This window comes from Brugia malayi (genome assembly GCF_000002995.4).
Source record: "Brugia malayi strain FR3 genome assembly, contig: Bm_v4_Chr1_scaffold_001, whole genome shotgun sequence".
NCBI lineage: Eukaryota > Metazoa > Nematoda > Chromadorea > Rhabditida > Onchocercidae > Brugia > Brugia malayi.
The window spans coordinates 8520643-8542047 of NW_025062475.1; the positions used below are offsets into that span (position 1 = coordinate 8520643).

General features: G+C 31.9%; 1 protein-coding gene across 1 annotated transcript; it reads left to right on the forward strand.

Moving 5' to 3' along the window:
• Positions 1–536: 536 nt before the first annotated feature.
• Bma-dcr-1 (Uncharacterized protein) lies at positions 537–19902 on the forward strand (the record flags this gene model as incomplete). The annotated part of the gene is made up of 41 exons (XM_043077148.1): positions 537–593; positions 958–1120; positions 1385–1518; positions 1635–1794; positions 2161–2297; positions 2708–2806; positions 3079–3225; positions 5524–5817; positions 5936–6067; positions 6388–6522; positions 6838–6945; positions 7126–7277; positions 7461–7530; positions 7801–7926; positions 8328–8492; positions 8724–8903; positions 9216–9429; positions 9777–9982; positions 10168–10301; positions 10533–10715; positions 10866–11042; positions 11239–11299; positions 11770–11877; positions 12239–12362; positions 12635–12741; positions 13278–13469; positions 13793–13925; positions 14214–14344; positions 14593–14709; positions 15346–15447; positions 15892–16044; positions 16323–16423; positions 16739–16847; positions 17093–17182; positions 17423–17662; positions 18003–18161; positions 18339–18500; positions 18681–18779; positions 18932–19042; positions 19155–19294; positions 19722–19902. 41 exons carry the CDS (start codon positions 537–539, stop codon positions 19900–19902), a joined length of 5793 nt encoding a protein of 1930 aa, XP_042933082.1.
• Between the last annotated feature and the right edge of the window lie 1503 nt (positions 19903–21405).

Here is a 21405-nt window from a genome sequence, read left to right on the forward strand (position 1 = left end):
GCTTTAAATGTATTGCATATTGTTGGAAACTTATACCTGAAAAGTTTCATCTTCCAGATAGTTTTCCAGAATTTTTTTTTTTTAATTGATATCTGTGTGTTGGTTAAATTGATATTTAAGTTATTTGTGATTGAGTGAAATAGTTTGTTTTTAAACAATCATTGTTTCATAAGTACAGCAATACAGCAATAGATAAACTTCTTGATGGGTCAATACTATAATATATGAGCTAGCACTTAATGCTTCATTTGGTGATCAATTTATAATGCTGATGAATTCTCTTTTTTCCTTTCGCTTGTCTTTATTGTTTTGGAGAGTTTTACCTCGAAAAAAGTGGACTTTACAGTAGAATAAAAAGGACATTGAGATTTTGATATTCAAACATTTTGAAGTTCTGGGACGTTTATATTTGCTTGTTTCGTCATTTTAATCTTTTATGTACTTTGCTTTCGTGTATTGTGCTATGTATACGCGTTCGCAAAATTTTTTGATTTGAAAAATATGGAACAATAAAAATTAAAGAAGTTTCAGAAAGTATGGTTGTTCGAACGAGTGATGTGGACAAAAATTTCTTCACTCCACGAGACTATCAGGTATTGACATTTCAAATTTTTGAATAACATTCTATTGTCAGTAGAAACTATGGTGGCCTGATGAAGGTTGTTGTTTACCTAACGATTTAAAATTCGGCAGTATTTTTAGTATAAATACTGTAGCTTTTAGTTTATTGTGCATTAAGTATAGTTACTAACAAATAATATGTTATAAATTTTTGTCTTTCTTCCTTAGCAATCTTCCGGTGAACGTAATTCTCAACTTGAGCATTGCAAATGGGTTTGTTGGTCAGTCGTGAATTGTGTTATTTTGATCAAATGTTTTGGTCAAATAAAGGTCAAATATTTTGATCTGCAATTTTAGGAAGCAAGTTAATTCTGGATTCGTTAATTAAACTTTTAGGTTGAATTGTTGGATAAAGCATGTAAAAGAAATATTATTGTGCCTCTCGGGACAGGTTCAGGCAAAACTTTTATTGCCGTTTTGCTAATCAAGGAGTATACTACCAAACTTGTAACGCCATGGAAAAATGGTGGCAAACGGGCTTTCTTCTTAGTTGATAAAGGTAAATATTCTTCTTTTCATACTTGTTAGAAGTCTTGAAAATATTGCGCTTCTGGAAAACTCTATAAGTATATAAAAGGATATTTCGCTAAATGTATAAAAGCTTTTATTTTAAAATCCGGAACAGTATTGAAGGAGTAAATTATTGCATTTGACTAGTTCCATCGTTAATCGTGATTCACGATTAACTGGTGACTAGAAAGGAGAAAAGGTGTTCTCTTGGAAACTGTATTATTGTAATATATCTTATTATGTCATTTTTCAGTTTCGTTAGTTGAACAGCAAGCAGCACATATCGAACATCATACAACACTAAATGTTGGAAAAATGCATGGACATTTAAATCAAGATATTTGGTCAGAACCTGCCAAATTCGATACGTTCATTGCATTACATGAAGTGAGTTCGTAAGGTTTTTTCGTTTATATGCTGCTATTATAGAAATTAAAAGTTTAAAAGTATGGATATTTTCTAAATTCACTTTGAAAAACGCTTTAGCATCCTTATCTTTCTAGGTTACGGTACTAACTGCTCAGATTTTCTTGGATTTACTTGATCATGGGTTCTTCAACATGTCAAATGCCGCTGTTATAATTTTCGATGAATGCCATCATGTATTAGGTAGTAAACACCCGTATCGATTAATTATGCATCGGTATGGACAACTTACTGAAGGTATTTGTTAATCAGTTTAAGAGTGTTAAAGTTTAATTTGTTAACGTTTGAGTGGACTTTTCAGCAAAGAAATTTATAATAACTTGGTCTCTTCCAATTGAACATAATATGTTATAAGTGAATTTGTATTCCTGTACTTGTATTACTTGATGGTATCTTTGGCTTTTACGGGCGAAAAAAGCCAAGAGATTTTAGTTGAAGTAAAGGGAATGATTACTGGTAATATGCATGGTAATATGCACCAGTGAAAAATTGGCAAGCATGAAAGAAATTTTTTTTAATTCACAACGTCAATAAGAATTTTTTTCTCAGCATTATATTTGTGCATGTTCTGCAATGGAGAACTGAAAATATGTTAAATTACAGTGGACAGGCCTCGAATTCTTGGTCTCACGGCATCTCTAATCAGTAGCAAAATACCACCAAGTAATTTAGAGCATCTTTTGGAAAAATTGGAAAGGATCATGCATAGTTCTATTGAAACAGCGAGTGACCTAGTCTCTGTAGGTTTTCAGTGCATTATTTTCAACTTTTTTACAAGTAAATTACTTTGTCACTATATTTCCTGATGAATGTATTCTAACTGATAATATGCAATGTTCTTTTATTTATGTAATAATGTAGGAACTGATATTCCAAAAATAATAGTGTTTCATTGCAATGGTTAGTTTTCTAATATCAGCAATCCGTCTACATCTTTATGATTAGTAACTGATAAGCCCTTTAACATGTTATATATCTCGTTTTGCTAAAAAGTTTTCGTATGTTAAAATATAAATTGCCGTACGTTAAAACTAAATGAAATTGAAACTTTTCGAACTATATCGTTTTCAATGGACTATCATTGGTTATAAAGTTTTCTAAAAATGCTAAATTCTATAATACAAGTACAATATAATAAAAATGCATTCAGATTTCTAAGTATGGGGCCAGACCGAAAGAGTATGTTATAATGTGCCACGATTTCTTCTGTTGTACATGCGAAACTAGCAAAAAAGTTATCAGTACTTTGGTAAACCTTTCAGTTCTTTTTTCATTCTGACCATTAAGCTGTTTCATTGTTGTATTCCAGTCGAATAATTTATTTAACGATAGGTAACGATAGCTTCACTAAAAGTTTATATTTTAGCAGCTACAAATGAGCTGAGGCGATTCGGTTATAGACAGAATTCCTATCGGTTGTCTTGATTATCAATTTTCAAAAATAAAAGTCAAGAATTATCGAATTGGAAAATTAAGACTTCTTTTAGTAAATCCTAATTTTTTGAATTTAAAATTTTTTAGGAAAGTTTGCGTACATTTTGTTTGAAATGTACTGAATTTCATCCCGAATTTGATGTTGATCCGAGGAAACCTGTTCTTGAAGCAGTTAGTCGAACGAAATCTGTTTTGGAACAACTTGGACCATGGTGCGCATGGAAACTTTGTCAGGTAATTTAGGTCAAATAAAAGAGATAATATAGACTGTAAGCTTAAAATAATGTAAATTTGGAAGTTTCCATTCCTTTATTCCATTAACATCCCATTAAATGATTAAGCTAAAGTTCTTTCTGATTGAAGCAAGGTTTAGGTGAGATTAGTGGAATTTTCTTTTCATTTATGTATATTGTGTCGTGAAATACTGTCTAGTTCCAGTAGTTTGTAGAATCAAATAGGGAGTACTTTGCAAAGAAGGAATGTTCGAGATCAGTCTTTATTTTATTGCGGTAAAGATTATTGTTAATCGAAGTATTGAACAGTATTAGAAAAATTGAGGAAGTAGATCTGGAGAAGCGGAGAAAACGCACGGTATCCAGAAAGGCGATGATGAAAAACTACTACCTTCTTTTGTATTTGTAAAGAATAGAAATGGTTTACAACAAAGCGTATGATTACCGTGAGTAAAAAGCTGCTCCTCTCGGATGATCTTTACACTTTATACAGTTGGATTTTACGATTACATCAGTTGTTTATAATTGAATGTAAGATCAGAATACACAATTTTTGAACCCCATAAGTAAATCTGTTTGAAGACAAAGGTAACAGTCAAGTGTGAGTTTGGCCAACAGGTCGGAAAATCATGCAAATAAAAATTAGTAATTTTCAACACATAACCAATGCATATATTCTTTGTTAACAAATTCTAAAATTTCAGACAAATGAATATTGGATGAAGGATTTCTTAATTAAAACATCTAAGGCTTATTCAAATAAGACTGTATTTAGTCTTATAAATTTAATACAAATTTATTTCAACATATTATATTCGTTTTTTCTAACATTCCCACTGAAGGGAATTCACTTTGAGATGAAGACCTTCAAGAGGAAAAATTGAGTACCTTTGTTTGAATACGTTTTTTTATAGCATTTCTAATATGAGGAACATCATATTCTTCTTCATCGATTTCCTGAACTGATTTGTCGAACATTTGCTAATTGAGTTTTTGAGCCTCTTTCGTCACTGATTTCTAGAGGATACAGCATTATTTATTGGTATGTTACAGAGGGGAGTCTTCCTTGTGATAAGTCTAATTCCAAACCACGGAAACTTCTAGTTCGTTGACTAACATTTCTTCCTCAGGAGATGATCAGGAGGAATTTTCTCCCCACAGACTAAGTGCCAAAGGAAAACTTATTAAGTACTGAATCAAACACCCTGAAGACCTTGGATACATTTTGGGATATAGAGATATATGAAAAAATGAGTATTTAATTCATTTTCGAGAACGAACGAAAAGAGAATACTCTCCTCCAAGAAAAAATGCAATCTTCAAAGTTTATGTAAATCTACCAATGTTATTAATTCTCCTCCCGCCAATAACTTTCTACGAATGGCTTTTTTATTTCTCCTTTGGTTATTCCAATTATTCTCTCGTAAATTATGAGTTTCTCAATTTTTGTTCTTCACTCCATGAGGCTCTTGGTACGTTGTTCTTTCAGATCATTCCTTTATTTGCTCAGAAATCTATTATGTGTTTCGTTCCATAGTGGTCAAGAAAATTTTCTCCCTACAAAGTAAGTGCCAAAGAAAAACTTATTAAGTATTGGATACAAACACCGTGAAGACCTTGGATACATTTTGGGATATATAGATATATAGAGAAATGAGCGTTTAATTAAATTTCGAGAACGAACTAAAAGAGAACACTCTCTCTAATTGGAATTGGCTAGCATTATCACGCATAACTAATTTAAAATAACCTTGTCAGACAATGAATCTTCTTAATATGTACAAAAAACTTTCGGCAGATAATTCTTTATCAGTTCTAAATGTATTGCTCTTGTTGTGAAACTTGTGAAGAGAATTACGTATCTGTTAGTTATGCCAGTATTAGTTCCGAGGATCCAAATAATATTCTGTGGTTTAGTTCTGAGAATTCAAATAATGCAGTCCAATATATGCGAGTGTTTTTAAGAACATTTGACTTGAGATTCTGAAGGATTAGACATAACCAGTAACTTAATGGTTTTGCTTTCCTCATAATACGGTGCTATATTATGAAAACCTTTACGGTAGAAACAATAACATTGTCCTTTTTTACAATCACATATTGCATTTTCTGTTCGAAGATATTTGAAATATGCAGTAATTTTCCCCAAACGTTTTATACGAAGCTTAGCCTGGGATATTGCTCTCATTACTTCAATGCTTTTGTTACAAAAAACACATGATCTTCTGTTTTTGCCCTTCACAGGAGTTTCCTTTAATTCTGACGGATATTATAAGACGAGTACTCATTGTTTTTGCAGCTATTTCAACGACAGCTGAAGAAACAGTCAGGACAAGGTTTCTTGCCTGAAAAACAAATCATCTTCCTACAAATGGCGTATACAACAATGCGTTTCATTAAACGTTTGCTGGATGTTAAAGTGGCTAATATACGGTGCTTCAGTGATGTAAAACCAATACTACCAGATCGTTTAGCAAGACTGTTTGAAATTTTAAAGTTCTTCAGTCCTTCGAATATGGAAAAAGTGGATCCAGACTTTACATTTTGTGGTATCATCTTCGTGGAACAGCGTTATGTCGCATACGTGTTAAATGTAAGACTTTTATGTCTATATTATTTTTTTTTTTTAGTATTATTTCTCATCATGACTTATGGATATTTTATTGTTACATTATTGTTCCTTTATGTTTCAAAGTTCAGCTTCTTTTTAGACTCTTATAAGAGCGATATCACGGTGGGACAATGATAAATTTGGTTATCTGGTTTCGGACTTTGTTATTGGATACAACAGTGCAAATATTGGTACAGAAGAAACAATGGCGTTGCATAAGAGACAGGAATTAGTAAGCATCTTTTTTTGCAGAATTTAGGATATTGATGAACTGATTTATATGTAAGCCAGAATGCAATAGAAGGGCTGTTATTTTATTATTAGTCCTGTAATCTATTTGTGTTTACACGGATTAAAGGTAGTTTGATCTGCAAAATGTAAGTACGTCTTCAAGTTTTTTTTGGACAACTTGCATTATTGCTCAAGAAATTTATATTCCTATCTTAGCAGTTGCTTTATATACTGGCATACTGGCTAAAAATCATTCTGTATAAAATCTTAAGCTTCGTTTTTTGGCAATCTATATTTGAACTTTTTATAAACAAACTCCAGGTTTTACGCAAATTTCGTCAACGCCATTTGAATCTGTTAATTGCAACAAGTGTTCTGGAAGAGGGTGTTGATGTGAGACAATGTAATGTGGTTATCCGTTTCGATCGGCCTACTGATTACCGTGCTTATGTACAAGTGGGTAGTAATCATTTAATTTTTTTAATTTACTACAGAAGGCAGTTTTTTGGATAGAGATTATGAGGTGTAGATATTCACTTTAATTCGATATGTTTATTCGGTATCACTATTTATTAGTTTTAATCATTTCGTAGTTTGGACGGATGTTCCGAATTTTTAAATCTGAAGTTCAGGTTTTTCATGATTTCAATTTTTGCTCCCACTTAAAAATAATTTTATCTTTTTTTCAACTTGGTAAAAAAAAAAAACTACAGTGGTCTTTAATTGGTTGTTCGGAAATAGATTTCTTTTTGCTTAAATTGTCTTTTTTAGTCAAAAGGAAGGGCACGAAAAGATGGTGCAAGTTATTTTCTACTAGTCGAAGAAAGAGATCGTGAACAGTGCTCCTGTGATTTAAAAGATTTCTTGCAAATCGAAAGAGTATACATTATTTCAATGTGATACATTACTAGTTTTATTTCTCAGAACGAAGGAATCCAAAAATTTATTCTAATTCTTACTTAATTATTTATGAATATTTCCGCGAACTCCGGAAAATGATACATGATTTCTACTTGCAGTCTAAGTTTGATTTTTGTAAAAAAAGTTAATTTTCTGAAGATGCTACTGAAGCGGTATCAGAATGTGCATAATCCCCCAGAACCAATGATTTCGCCGAATTTGGAAACAGTAGACGATATCATTGCACCATATACTGTTGAAAGCACTGGGGCGCAGGTTACTCTAACTACTGCTATAAGTCTTGTAAACAGGTTTCTCTCTTTATTTATTGCAGCTAATTTTTTCAAAATTTTGGTATCATACTATGGTCAGAATGCTTTTTGGAAAGAAATTATATTTCAAACAGTGATCTGAAACTTAGTGTTATTTCCATATCTTCTTTAAATTGTACCTTTTTTTATTTTTTATCCTCATTTAAAGCATTCCATTTACAGGTACTGTGCTAAACTTCCCAGCGATATATTCACTCGTTTGGTCCCACAAAATACGATTGTGCCAGAAACCGTAAACTTTATGCTTTTCAGTTATATTGGCTAAGCTTATTATGTAGTTGTGATTAAATTATTTTCATCTGTGATCGACTGAAGTTTGAAGTAGCGGCAAGTAGTGTGATATAAATAGTGTAATACAGAATTTGTTAATATCCCAAAAATTTTTTGATGAACAGAGGTTGTAATCTTATTTTTTCTGCTCTTGGAAAGCAACTATATTTTCCTTGTAATAAAAACATAGCCATTTATTAACATATTGAAGTTTCTTAACGACAAAATTTAGATAGGCGATCGGGTGATGTATCGAGCGGAGTTGTTGTTACCGATCAATTCACCAATTAAGGAAACTATTAAATTAAAGAAACCATTGGAAAGCAAAAAGCTTGCACAAATGGCTGTTGCTCTGGAAGTAAGTTAGAGTCAGTATTAATCATTCTCTGTATTTAATATATATTTCTCTCATTCCAGTTGTTTTATGAATATATGTATTTTTTTTATTACTTTTTATGAATATATGTATATACTGAGTTAGTTCTTTTCATCATCTTTTTTGGCAAAGAAGCTCAAATATCCATGTTTAATTTCTATGTCTTACATGCAGAAAAATTCTATATTATTGAATTTACAAGGAGGTAGATACTGTAGACTTTTTGAACTGAGTCTATCACTTATTGATTATTCTTTAGAATTGCTTTTGCCTCAACATATTATCAAAGCAGTGTTTATTATTCACGATCGAGACAGTTTAATCACATTACGAGTAAAATATAGTGGTTTTATCGTTATCCTCTGTTTCTAAAGATGTTTTAGGCATGTAGAAGATTGCATAAACGAAAAGAGCTAAATGATTACCTACTTCCGGTTGGTAAAGATACCATTATGCTAACAGCTCTTGATGAAGATCCTGATGAATTCATTCCAAATATGAGTTATAAAGTTGGATCAGCTCGAAGAAGACAATTATATGACAAGAGAGTGAGCAGTTTCAAATGTATTATTGTTTAAATCCATTTTACTATTGCATCATAAATGCTGCAGGACTATGTCATGACACTATGCACGCATATTTCATTTCAGATACTTATTTTTTTATTGAGTCCATGCTTAGTCAAAAAGAAGTACCTTGAAAATTCAGCTTTTGTTCCATTGAACAAAGGGTTAGATAAATTTGCTTTAATTTTTTGCATTGCGTTTTAATTTTTTTAGATGGCAAAAGCACTACATAATGCAATTCCACGTGCAGGTGAAGAATGCTACATTTATGTTATGGAAATGGATCTCATCAAAGCAGTAACTGGTGCTGCTAATCCAAAAAATCGTCGGATTATAAACCCATTGGATACCGAATTCTGTTTTGGATTCCTTTCAAATAAAAAAATACCGAAAGTAGGACCAAATCTTGGGTTCTGAGCGGGTTTAAAAATTTTTTTTTTTATTATTGCGACTTTTTATTCGCTGTTTTTTATTTATTTTACTTGCAGATAGTTGTTGTAAGAACTTTTGAGCTTCCAGCAAAAGGAAGCTAGTTTGGATTGAACCATTTAATTTTTATTGATTTAAGAATATTAACTTCTTTTTTAGAAGTTAATTTTAGATGCCCAAAGCTGCAAAAAGTTATAAAAGTGAAATGCTTTGAAATGTATTTCAGTATTTCCCGTCTTCTTATTTTCAGAATCATATTCCAAACATTTTTTTAAGGTGCCGTCATTTCCATTATTTTTGCGTCAAGGTCGTATGCAAGCCAATATTTTCCTCGTTAAATCGCGTCTTCTTGTTGATACTCAGATGTTGGAGCTTCTGAAAGCATTCCATCATTATTTGTTTGATAATGTTCTTCGGCTAGTGAAAGGGGGCTTAGTTTTTGTCCCTGATAAGGCACCAGTCAATGTTTTGATAGTTCCACTTCGACGTGGTAAAGTTTTTTTTATCTTCATTAAATCCACATTCATCGTAGGAGATCGAAAGATTTTAAGTTTTGTACGTGTTGTCCAGAGCAGTGAGAATTAATCAACTTCATTGGTAATTATCAAAAAAGATTAGACAGATTCATTAATAAGTAAAGAAAAGAAATGAAGAGAGTTGACGGGAAGAGTAGGTGTCACTTAACCGTCACTTAATTAATATGTTGAAGAACGGGTTCTTTTACTTCAAAATTATTAGGAGAAGTGGATTTTTTATGGATTGCGGGTTTGCATTTTACACAAAATGTTTGAAATATTAATAAATCGACAAGTGAGGTAATATATCTTTAAATTTCAGAGCGAAATAGTGAGACCAGTGAAGTGGATTTCAAACTAGATTACGCATACGTGCGAAATGTTGTTTCGTCGATTGATGAATTGCCCCGAATTCCAACAGAAGCGGAAAGACTGGCTTTCAAGTTCGATGCTGCTAAGTTTCAGGATGCCATTGTTATGCCGTGGTATCGAGACCGAGACCATCCATCGTTCTACTATGTTGCTGAGGTGAGAACCAGATTTCACAGTTTTGACGATTGTGATATTATTTTTATTTTTTTTACTAATTTATGTTCAAGAACATCACAAATTTTTATGAGTCAGGTGTAGTCCGAAGTTATTTGATTGCTCCGTAGCTGAACAGAACACTCTTATCCGCGAAATCATTAGTCCCTTCACTTCCATGATTTTAGATAATCGATGCTAAACCATCGTCCAAATTTCCGGATGACAAGTTTGTAACATTTAACGATTATTTCATTCAGAAATATAACATCATTATTTATGATCAACAGCAGCCACTTCTGGATGTTGATTATACTTCGAGGTATCCTTAGTTTATAACAATACGTGTATAAATGAGATCCTGATTCTCAGGAAGATAAGAGGGAAAGACGGAAGAAAAGGGACTGAAAAAAAAAATGAAACGAACTGATTTTAAGAAATGAAATTGCGAAATCTGTTAAACAATTTTTTTTTTTTTTCTTTTTTTTTTTAAGTGTTAAACTCCTGACATGTTGAAGTCGTACTTCAATTTAAGTAAAGATTACTTTTGTAGTCGTTTAAATCTTTTGATGCCTCGACATTGGTCACGTTCAAAAAGTCGGGTTACCGAAGAAAAAAGCTCAGAAAGTGGCGGAATATCACAAGGACAAATTCTGGTACCTGAACTTGTTGATGTGCATCCAATTGCTGCCTCTTTGTGGAATGTTATTGCAGCTCTTCCAACACTACTTTATCGGTATGCATTTAACGGTACACATTTGTCGTAGAAAAAGTGCAGATTTCGGTAGATGCGATGAGGAAGCCCAAGAGTTTTCTGTAAATTGTATGGGAAACGGTTGCTTTTTTATTCTGTATTTAAATATGTTAACTTTAGTAATAATTTCAGAATCAATAGCTTGCTATTGGCAGATGAGCTACGTGAGTTAGTAATGCGTGAAGCGTTTTCTAATCCTAACTATAACACTTCTGACGATGTATATTGGTTACCACTGGATTATCCAACTCCTATGGATGACCTGGAGATGAAATCAGTGCAAAAAATTTGTGATTTAAAAAAAAAGCAGTATGTTTTATAACTGTAAGAGGCAAGGTTAGCAAATCTGACAAGGAATATTGGTGATGATTTAATCTTCCATTTCTTTATGCATTTTCATTGGTCAAATACACGCTATTGCACAGTATTATTTACTGTTCATAGTTCATATTCAACAGTCATTTCATCGACGAATAGTTCGTTTCTTGAGATTTTATTTTTCCAGTGTGGAACAGAAAAGTCAGGAAAACAAGGAGATGGAGGCAAAGGATTCTGGCGCTGAGATGGTAAAGTTTGTTTATTTTGTTTTACATTTCCTCAGATTTACTGATCATTTCCTTAGCCATGTCAACTACCGTTACTGCATAATTATATAGTTTGGTAAATATGTCTCATTTCACTTTTCTGGATTATGAAGCAGTTTTTGGGATGTAATGTGGAATGACATTAAAAAATTTGAAAAAGTGGTGGGGCAAAATAATTCGGGTATTTATGTATACCCGCCCTTATTTGGTCATATTCATCTGTTTCATATTTATTCATGAAAAACAAAAACATATTTTGAATGACGGTGATTTTATTTATATTCCAGTTTTAAAATTTTATAGAAACTTTTAAAAATTAGAACTTTACATTTCTTCATGTGTGGCTTCTGATTGCATTTAAGTTTTATTTTAAATCTATATTTTCGTAGCTCACATTTATATTTATAACAGAGCTCACATATTCTAGAATTTTAAACTGGATTTTTTTCCAGACTGATTTTGAGATTGGCGTTTGGGATCCGGAGCTTGCGAAGGGATTAGATGATTTCTGTCTAAATAGAGAAAGACATGATGAAATTAAAGGATTTGAAGATATTGATGTAAGTTAACAAGTATCTTTACTTGAAAGAACGGAATGAGATTGCTTTGATACTAAAATTTATTTATAGTATAGTTTATTTCCTTCATTTGAGGTTGTTTTGTATGCTAATAGTGCAATCTTTTCTTGAATGCAAAGAATTAAGAGTGTGTTGGTTCAAATTCATTATTCAAATTATGCCAGTGTTTGTTCTATAATTTTTTACAGGGATTCGTTATAAGTTCGCAAAATTATTTCCTTTTACAAATAATCATGCATATTGCAACAAAGATTAGTCGGCTTCAATCAAGTTCAAGTAGATTCTTGTAAAATCTTTTGTTGGAACAAAATAAATTACAAGAGAAGTATGATTTTCCTTTTAGCGGGACGCATTGGGTCTTATGAATGGTTCTGCTCTACGACAGCACGGTGACATGTCAGATGATGATGAAGACGATGCCGTTGTGTTGTTCGATTTCATAAATAGTGTCCATGAACGCCTCGGAAGTAGATTTTTTTTTTTTTGCATAACCAAGAAATATTTGAACTGGAGTAACCAAACCCCTCTAAATCTAACGATAACTCTCAGATTAATGTGAGTTGGAAAATTTCATCATAGTGCAGTTAGTTGGTTTACAGATTAACTATTTAGTTCACTTAAAGGAATTAGCACATTTCTTCATGTAAACAAATCTATTTGCCTGAACAGTTTTTCTACTTAAAAAATGTTTCGTAAATTGTTGTTAATAGTTTGTTTTAAATTACTCTTGATGTTGCAGAAGAAAGTGGCGATATATTTGCGCCACGAGAAAACATTACATCATCTGGCTGGGATGACTTGATTGTAATAGAGGAATCAGCGCCTAATGGAATTAATATGCCTTTGGTATACTTTTTTTTTTCGTTGCTAAAGTTCTTATTAATGGATTATATGAAAACATATATCTTCAGTCGAAGCTGACAAAGGTAGTATTCAATAAGTCTTAAGTAGCTAAGTCGAAGTAGTGAAATCGTTTCATTATAGTGCTTGAAATTGAACTTGCACTTTAAAACGTCTTAGAGCTGAAGCGAGAAATGATGAACTATATAGTGTTAAGAATTTCAGATGATATTTTCTTACGAATAAATACAGATCAGTGTAAAAGTATGAAAATTTTTTTCTGTGGTTGAAAACTTAGAACAGAAAATAACCGATGATTCTTAAGTTAATCGTGATTTATGGTTTTAAAATCCTGCTTTACAACTTCAATTTAAAAAGTTTTTTCTTTTTTTTTTTTAAGGGAACTATCTTTATGCCATGCAAAATTTCATATGTTATGTAAAACTTCAGTTTCACTTTTTTCTTTGAGATGTTAGCTGCCAACAGTTTCACATGTGTTTAAAGATGAAATAGAAGCCTGATACCAAATATTTTTTACTCAGTCTGTGAACAGTGGGGATTCCCATATCGATAGTCGAGGCTTAATGGCTGATTTATCGCGAATGAGTTGGCTTCTGGACTTGCCTACTGTATTACCTTCAACTGCAGTAGATACAGCAAACCAAAACGATTTTGGTATAAAAAAGGAAACAGTCAAACTTAGCAACAAACGACATCCTTCAGTTGCTAGAAAGGTTTAGAATTTAAACAGGATTGTAAATTTTTCCTTTCGAAAAAATCCGAGCTAAATTCATTGCATCCGTGCCTTTTTTATTGATCCTTCACAATGACAAAAAGTTTTTTGAACTAGGAGGGAATCTTGCACAGAAACCTATGCTTGCTTTGTGATTGGATAGATAAAAATTAATGTAACAGAACTGGTATAGACTGTCAAAGATAAGAATTGAAAATGTTGATCATAGGTTTTGAGTTGGAAAAACTCTTCGCTATTATTTAGAAATCTTTTATTATTATTGATGCTTCAATATTCAATTTGTAAATTACTTTTAACTTTTAGCCTGCGCAGTTATATCTCGACTCATTAGAAAGGTTGGAAGATTCGGATCGAGGGTCATCAAAGTCAAATCGTCAAGAGGAATGTATTGATTTAATCGATTTTTGTGATGAAGTTGAAGAAATCTTATCTAATGGTAATCTAATGGTTTTAAGAAAAAAAAAAACATATAAAATGAACAAGTTTAATAGTCAGAAAATGAGAGGGAATTTTAATGAATCTTCTCTGCATCGAATAATGATTATTCGGCATTTTCATGATTTCTGTTTACTAAAGAAAGAATAAAACAATGAAAAAAAAAATGCGGAAGTGGTTAAAGTATATAATGTCACATGTTTTAAATTATCGTTTGTTCCTGAATTCTGCATCACAAAAATAATTCTATTCATTTTAGAATGTGCTTAATCATCATGAAGGTTTTCAGTGTACGATGGCACAGCGCCATTTGATTTGCGTTATTTCAATGGATGTTTACTGGATACCGATGTGGAATTAGATACTGCTGAAGTATTGTCACCGAAGAAAATATCAATGCGTCAGGACAGAAAACTGATAGTAAGTTTCGAGGAGGTTTCAGTCATCAAAAAGTGTGTTGTATAACTTTTTTCTGCGTGGCAATAGATAAACTGCAATGGTATATGAGAACTACAAAAACTATTGTTCTTCAAAAAAGTTGACATTACCAACTCTTTTAGAATCATGCAAGGTACAGTTCTTGCTGTTAATGTTTAATGCGTTTTGACTGATGACTGGTTTATTTTTGGAGGTTTTTTTTTAGATGCATAAGTTTTCATGCTTTTCAGAATGAAGAGATGGTAAGGTCGTCAAGCGATTTAGAATTATTTTTGCAAATATCACACGATAATGATGTTATAAAATTGGTTTCTTCAACGACAGATACGAATGCAGTTGATAGAAAGGTTTTTTGAAATATATTTCAAAAAAAAAAAAAAAAATCCAATGGCTTCAAACAGTCAACAACATCAGACCCATCTTGCCTTCAATATATCAAAAATTATGTATTAAAAATATTCGTAGTTTTGCTTCAGTTTGATTATTTGGTCCATTCTTGTTTTTTTCAGAGAACAATCCTGTAATCCAAAATTCTAAATTCATTTCTTTTTTACACCTGCTTCCTGATGACTGGTGAATTAGGCAGAAATTTTATAAAGACCTTTGTTATTTTGAAAGTAAAATGAATTTTTTACGTAGTAGGTAGTTCATAGTAGTTAATTATAACCCTTCCTTTAAAAACAATAAAAGAATGCTGTGAAGATAAAGTAAAAATGCTTGCTTAAGTAGGAAAAAAGTGGTTTTCTACATGTCATTTGTCTGATTTCTCTTTTTTTAAATTACACTTAATAGCAGCACAAACATCCTTTGCAGGAAAAGTTTGGAGTGATTCTGACAAAAAATAGACCTCAGTTTAAACTTTATTTCTCAGCCGTTATGGTAATTTAATAAATGAGCCACAGATTAGCCTTCATTGTTACTGCTTCATCGTTTTAAAATCCAGTTTGATGATTTCATACGAAAATTATTAAACAATTTTTCAGCAAGAAATAAGTGCTCCAGTCCTCGACTGGATGACATTTTCATTCGAAGAAGATACCTTCACTGATCATCCAGACGGTGTCTCTCCATGTACTCTATTACAGGTATCAATTTCAAGGATTAGTAATTATCCAAAGTCAGTTGTCTTTTAATGTTTAGCATCTAGATTTTTTGTCCAAAATTTTGGTTGTGGCTACGTCACAGAAACACTATTTTTTTATAAATGTATGAATATATAAATATACATATGTATAGATCGTTTTTTAATGAAATTTCATGTTATTTGAAACTCTTCCTGAAAAGATGACCAGCGAATCTGACAACTGAAATTTTTTGGTTGTTAAATGGAACAACTAAAACCAAAATAGTTCCGGTGACCTTAAATAAGTATTTTATATGTTGAAGTGTTGATTGTAATTTTTCATCTTTCAGAAATGTCTTGATTGTTGTTTTGCTGTGGGATAAAGAATCTGATTTACTTGTTTTAAGACTACAGAACTGATTCCTTTCTGCATTTTTCATTTGATTTTCAAATGACATTATTTTAGGCACTTACACTGTCTAATGCATCCGACGGTATCAACCTGGAGCGTCTTGAGACTGTTGGTGATTCATTCTTAAAATATGCTGTAACTGATTATTTGTTTCACACTAATCCTGAGCAGCATGAGGGTAAACTTAGCTTTGCGAGGAGTAAAGAGGTTATTTATCAATTTTATTGATTTTTATAAATAATTTTTTCTCGGAATTTGCTGTTGGGTTTATATCCTGAAGTGTTGGAGAAATTTTTGCAATAATTTGATTCTTGGTCGCCCCCATTTTTCTTCATTTTGTTGTGTAGTAGGTCTTTCAGCTTGGGAAGATGCTTAATTTATCTAATTTCCGATGCTTAATTTCGGTATGATGTATTTTATTTCAAAATGAATTAGATGTGTTTAAAAATTACGTTTGTCGTTCTGTAGCAGTTTTACTTCTACAGGTATCAAATTGCAATTTGTACCGTTTGGGAAGGAAACATAATCTTCCTTCTTTGATTATTGGCTCAAAGTTTGATCCAAATGATGGATGGTTACCTCCTTGGTGGGTTCTTATGTTTCTACTTCTCATCTTTGTTTTTTTTCTTAACTAGAAATCTGACTATATACTTTTTTTGTTAACTATACAAATTGAAATCTTTTAATTACTGCTGATGTTGTACGTTCCACTTTATTTTCCTTCATTCCTCTCATTAACCAAATGTAAATCCACTTATTTTGTAGTTGAAGCCAATTGATTTTTTCTGCTGTCTGTGATCAAAAAGGAAAAAAAAAGCAAATGACTTTTCCCGTACAGTAATCTCTTTTTTTTTTTTTTTTTGATTTGCTTTTTTGAAATAAAAGGACGGTTGAAATTCAGTTATGCGCCAACATCAGACTTCAAAGCACCGAATACACTGGATGCAGAAGAACGTGACAAGTTCATTGAGAATGTCCTTGAAGGGAAAGCAGTCGAAGGACAGGAAACGGTGTTGTTTTATTTTTTTGTGTTATGTAATACTAAGATAAAGAACGGAAGTCATTTTTCTTTTTTTTATCTTCTCGATAAACTTTCTTTTCACATCATGGTTTTTTATTTTGTCATATTTTCTTCATTTAAAAGAAATTAAGTCATTGTTTGTGTGCAATCAACTTACCTGGTTGCATGACTGTATATTAATATAAATATAAAAATAAATATATATAAATGGTTCTATTAGTACTTGGATTTCAGGTAAAAATTCCTACCGGTTGGGATGAAGCTGATAGGAACGGTCAAGTTCGACGAATTGCTAATGGTATCGAGACTATTGAATTTCCAAAGGTGAATATTCAAAATACAAGACTATTTATATGTTTTTGCTGTCAGTACTATTTGTTCATTTTGTAGCATTTGTTCCGTGGATTTTGGGTACATTAGATGTGAATGGATATTGGACACTTAAGAACATTAGAATGTCGATATCATTACTCGCTTGTCAGTAAACTCTCTGGTTGCCTTTTTTAGCATTTTTGTGAATAAATTCTTCACTTCAAACTTTTTATTTTCGTTCATCATCTTCAGAATATGACAACAAGTTGGGATGGTGAAGAGATTACGCCGTTGCCGTATAATCTGTTAACACAGCAAAGTCTGGGTGACAAATCAATTGCTGATGCAGTGGAATCTTTGATTGGTGCTCACCTTCTGGAATTAGGTCCCACAGCAACTTTAAAATTCATGAAATGGCTAGGACTAAAGGTGCTTACGGAGCCTGTACAAATGGAACCACCGCTATTGCGGTTCATTGACACAACCGATCAGGTAATCTACGTGTTATCTTTTGACCAAGATAGAAGAATTTACTTTGTTAATTGTCTTAATAATCTGATGAAGTATGTTGTGTAGGTATTTTTTAGTGAAGTTTTTGCACTTTATTCGTTCTACAGTTCATAAATTGATCGCAATTATATCAAATCTTTATATTTTCTTTTACAATTAATATCAAATTTTCAGACAGTCACTTTAGTTAGCACTATTTTTTTTAATTCTACTTTCTTGGAAATATTTGTTTTTTTTTAATTCGTGCTTGAAAAGTAAACATTGGACTAAATAATCTTAGAATGGCAGCTAGTTCAATTATTAATTCCTTTTTTACTTCTAGCCAGACAAATCGCTGAGAAAGTTAAATGATCTGTGGATACAGTTTCAATTTTCGAAATTAGAAGATTGTATTGGCTATCGTTTCCATGATCGGGCTTATCTATTGCAAGCATTTACGCACGCTTCTTATTATAAAAACAGAATAACGGGCTGCTATCAGGTGCTCTTGCTCATCTATTAAGTTTGGAAATTTTACTGTAGTATATGTCTTTCTGTCACTGTTGCATTAGTAAGACCTCTTCACATCGACTTTACATGTGGTCGTATATTTCATTCTTCCAGTCATTTAATTTTTACTTGAAAATTTGGTAATCTAATTATAAATGTTCTGTTGCAGCGTTTAGAATTTCTTGGTGATGCTGTCCTGGACTATGTTATTACGCGGTTCCTCTTTCAACATTCAGCACATTATAGTCCAGGTGTTCTTACCGACCTCCGTTCCGCACTTGTCAACAATACTATTTTTGCATCATTAGCTGTTAAGTATAACTTTCATAAGGTACTTCTACTTCATTATTTATCTTCAGTGTGTAAATAAAATTCCTCAAATTCTATGTTGTAGTTCTAAATGCCCTTGTTGCATAAAACATGTGAAAATTTTTTTGCCCAGAAAATATTGCCCATTAAGTAGGTAGCACCAAACTTCTATTTTTAATATTTTTCATTGCTATCATTTAAGCATTTTATCGCAATGTGTCCCAGACTACACCATATGATCGAGAAATTTGTTTGTCTATGTGCAGAAAAAAATCTTTCCAGCGCTAATTTCAATGAAGAGGTATTTTTCTTCAAAAACTTGACAACAAGTTTTGCTTTTCGCGTATTGTAATGCTTGATGATTGTGATTTTGATGCAGCTAACCAGCACAACTAAATCGAAACCAAAAAGTTCATCTCATATTTTACATTTACATTTTTTTCAAATTTAAAGATGTATATGGTGACGACTGAAGAAGAAATTGATGAAGGTGAAGAAGAAGATATCGAAGTTCCAAAAGCAATGGGTGATATTTTCGAGTCGGTAGCTGGAGCCATCTATTTGGTAATTCAAATCTTCTAAGCCTTTATTAAGAGTAGAATTCACATTTTTTTTTTTAAAAAAGAAATTTTGTAAAGTCTCATTTTGTTTGTTTTCGTAATTTTTCAAATTTCAGGATAGCGGACGAAGTTTGAACACTGTGTGGAGGGTCTTTTATAACCTTATGAAAGAAACCATAAACGAATGCTGCAGTAATCCACCACGTTCACCGATTCGTGAACTGCTTGAAATGGAACCTGAACGGGCTCGATTTTCGTATGTTTTATTCTCTCTATTCTGACAATTTTTAAATTGCACTCGTTCCATAGTTAGTTTATAATCGCTGTGATTTTCAAATTTTTTGATTCCAATTAGCATATTTTGGAGCGTAAATCATTGATAAATCTAGATACGTTGGTTTATGAGAGAAGTTAGAAATTGCTTTTCTTTTGGTTAGATTTTTTAAAATTAACAAAGTTTAAAAGTTTTGGAACATGTTGCTTTTCAAAAATTCCAAGATATTTATGTAAAGAAGTAGAAATTTGAATCTGACCTAAATTGGACTCATTTTTTTGGAGGAGTTAGCTATAATAGTTGATACTTGAATAGGGCATCGCAAAAAATATTCAAAAAGATAAAAATAAAATATCAGTTCTCTTTATTTTTAATACTCTATTTGTTGATAAACATAATTTTATTTTAGAAAACTGGAGAGAATATTGGAAACGGGGAAAGTGCGTGTAACAGTTGATATCCAAGGCAAGTGTCGTTTCACTGGAATGGGTAGGAGTTATCGAATAGCTAAATGTACGGCTGCCAAACGGGCTCTGCGGTATTTGCGGAGTTTAAAGAAAGAAAAAGAACGAGTGGCTGGGAAGGAATAGTTTGTTTTCAAATTTTGGAAACTATCGAATTAATATATTAAAGTATCCACAAAAAATAGCAGGAAGAAGGGGTGACAATACTTAAGTTAGTAGTGTGAGATGCAGGTTTTACTTTTAGAAATGATATCTATATTGATAGATGGATTATATAGAATTCATAATTAGAGAAAGTTACTGAAGTTGTAATTTAAAATCACCAATGTAAAATAAGGAAACATGTAAATCTTTTTTTGCACTGGTAACGTATCTCATAACTTATTTGACTTTATTAAGCTCTCAGTTCATGAATATTAGTAATTCCGATTAATTTTTTTCTTTAATCAAAGTAGAAGAATCTTAATGATTTTTTTTTTGTACATTTTGGTGCTTTTAATTTCAAGCAGTATTTAAATTTATCTGAACTGGTAAATTTAAAAATTTAAAGAAAGTTTAAGATTTTCTACAACATGATTGCTTGATGCGTCGGGATATTAATTAGCTTTTGTTCAGTTTGAAAGAGAAGTTTGGACTTTAGAAATGGACTTCATGAGACTAATCATAATCGCTAAATGCCATTTATAAAATTTGCTTCAATGACTAAGGACTTTATGTTTCCATCTGTCCGAACATCTATGATCTCCCGCATTGTTAAAATTGGATAAATGTTCTCGTCATTACCTACCGCTAATTTGAACAAGTCAAATTGCAATGCTCAACCCTCAGTGTAAAAAATGAGGTATAAAATTTACACAGATTTGTAGTTTGATATCAAAAATAGGCCAATGAGACTTCTCCGTGTTAACTTAGTGAATGATTCTTAAACAGTTCCAGCATCTTTGGTAGTAGTTATTCCGGAGTTGCTCAGAAGTTAAATCCTTCATCACACTTTTTTTCCTCATCATCCGTTTAACGGAGTACTTTGGATTGAATTATGAAGCCAGAGTGAAGAGTTGAGTGTGAAGTAAATCACTGCAATGTTAGTATACCGTATTTTGCTTAGGTAAAAGGATGAGGGAAAAGTCTTTAGGCAACATTGTAGATATTTTAATTAATTTAAAATTTGCTGTATAAAGAATAGGTTATTTGGTTATGTATCATTTTTTGACACATTCATTTTATGTTCAGTTGATAAGTCTGATGAAGTTTGATGAAGTAGTAAAAAGATAAAAATTGAGAGATTTTCACTTAGTGAATCTGTAGATTTGCTAATATCTCGGCCAGTTGTGTAATTGCAACACTTTATGTATCCATCAAGATGGACTACTGGGTGCAAATGTACTACATTTTTGTGTTTATTTCCTTCTTTAATTTAATTTGGAGTGGGGAAAAAGCATGCAGAAACATAAAAATGGATAATTGTCTTCATTGGAACTTATGATGAAAAAAATAATAAAAAGAGAATTTTGACATCACACTTCATTTCATTGAAATTTTTTAAATTTTTCGTTTTTAGTAGATAAAGTGAGAGCTATCACTCAGAAAGTTCTTTTGCTGTGCAATGTATAAAACCGATGCTTGAGAGGT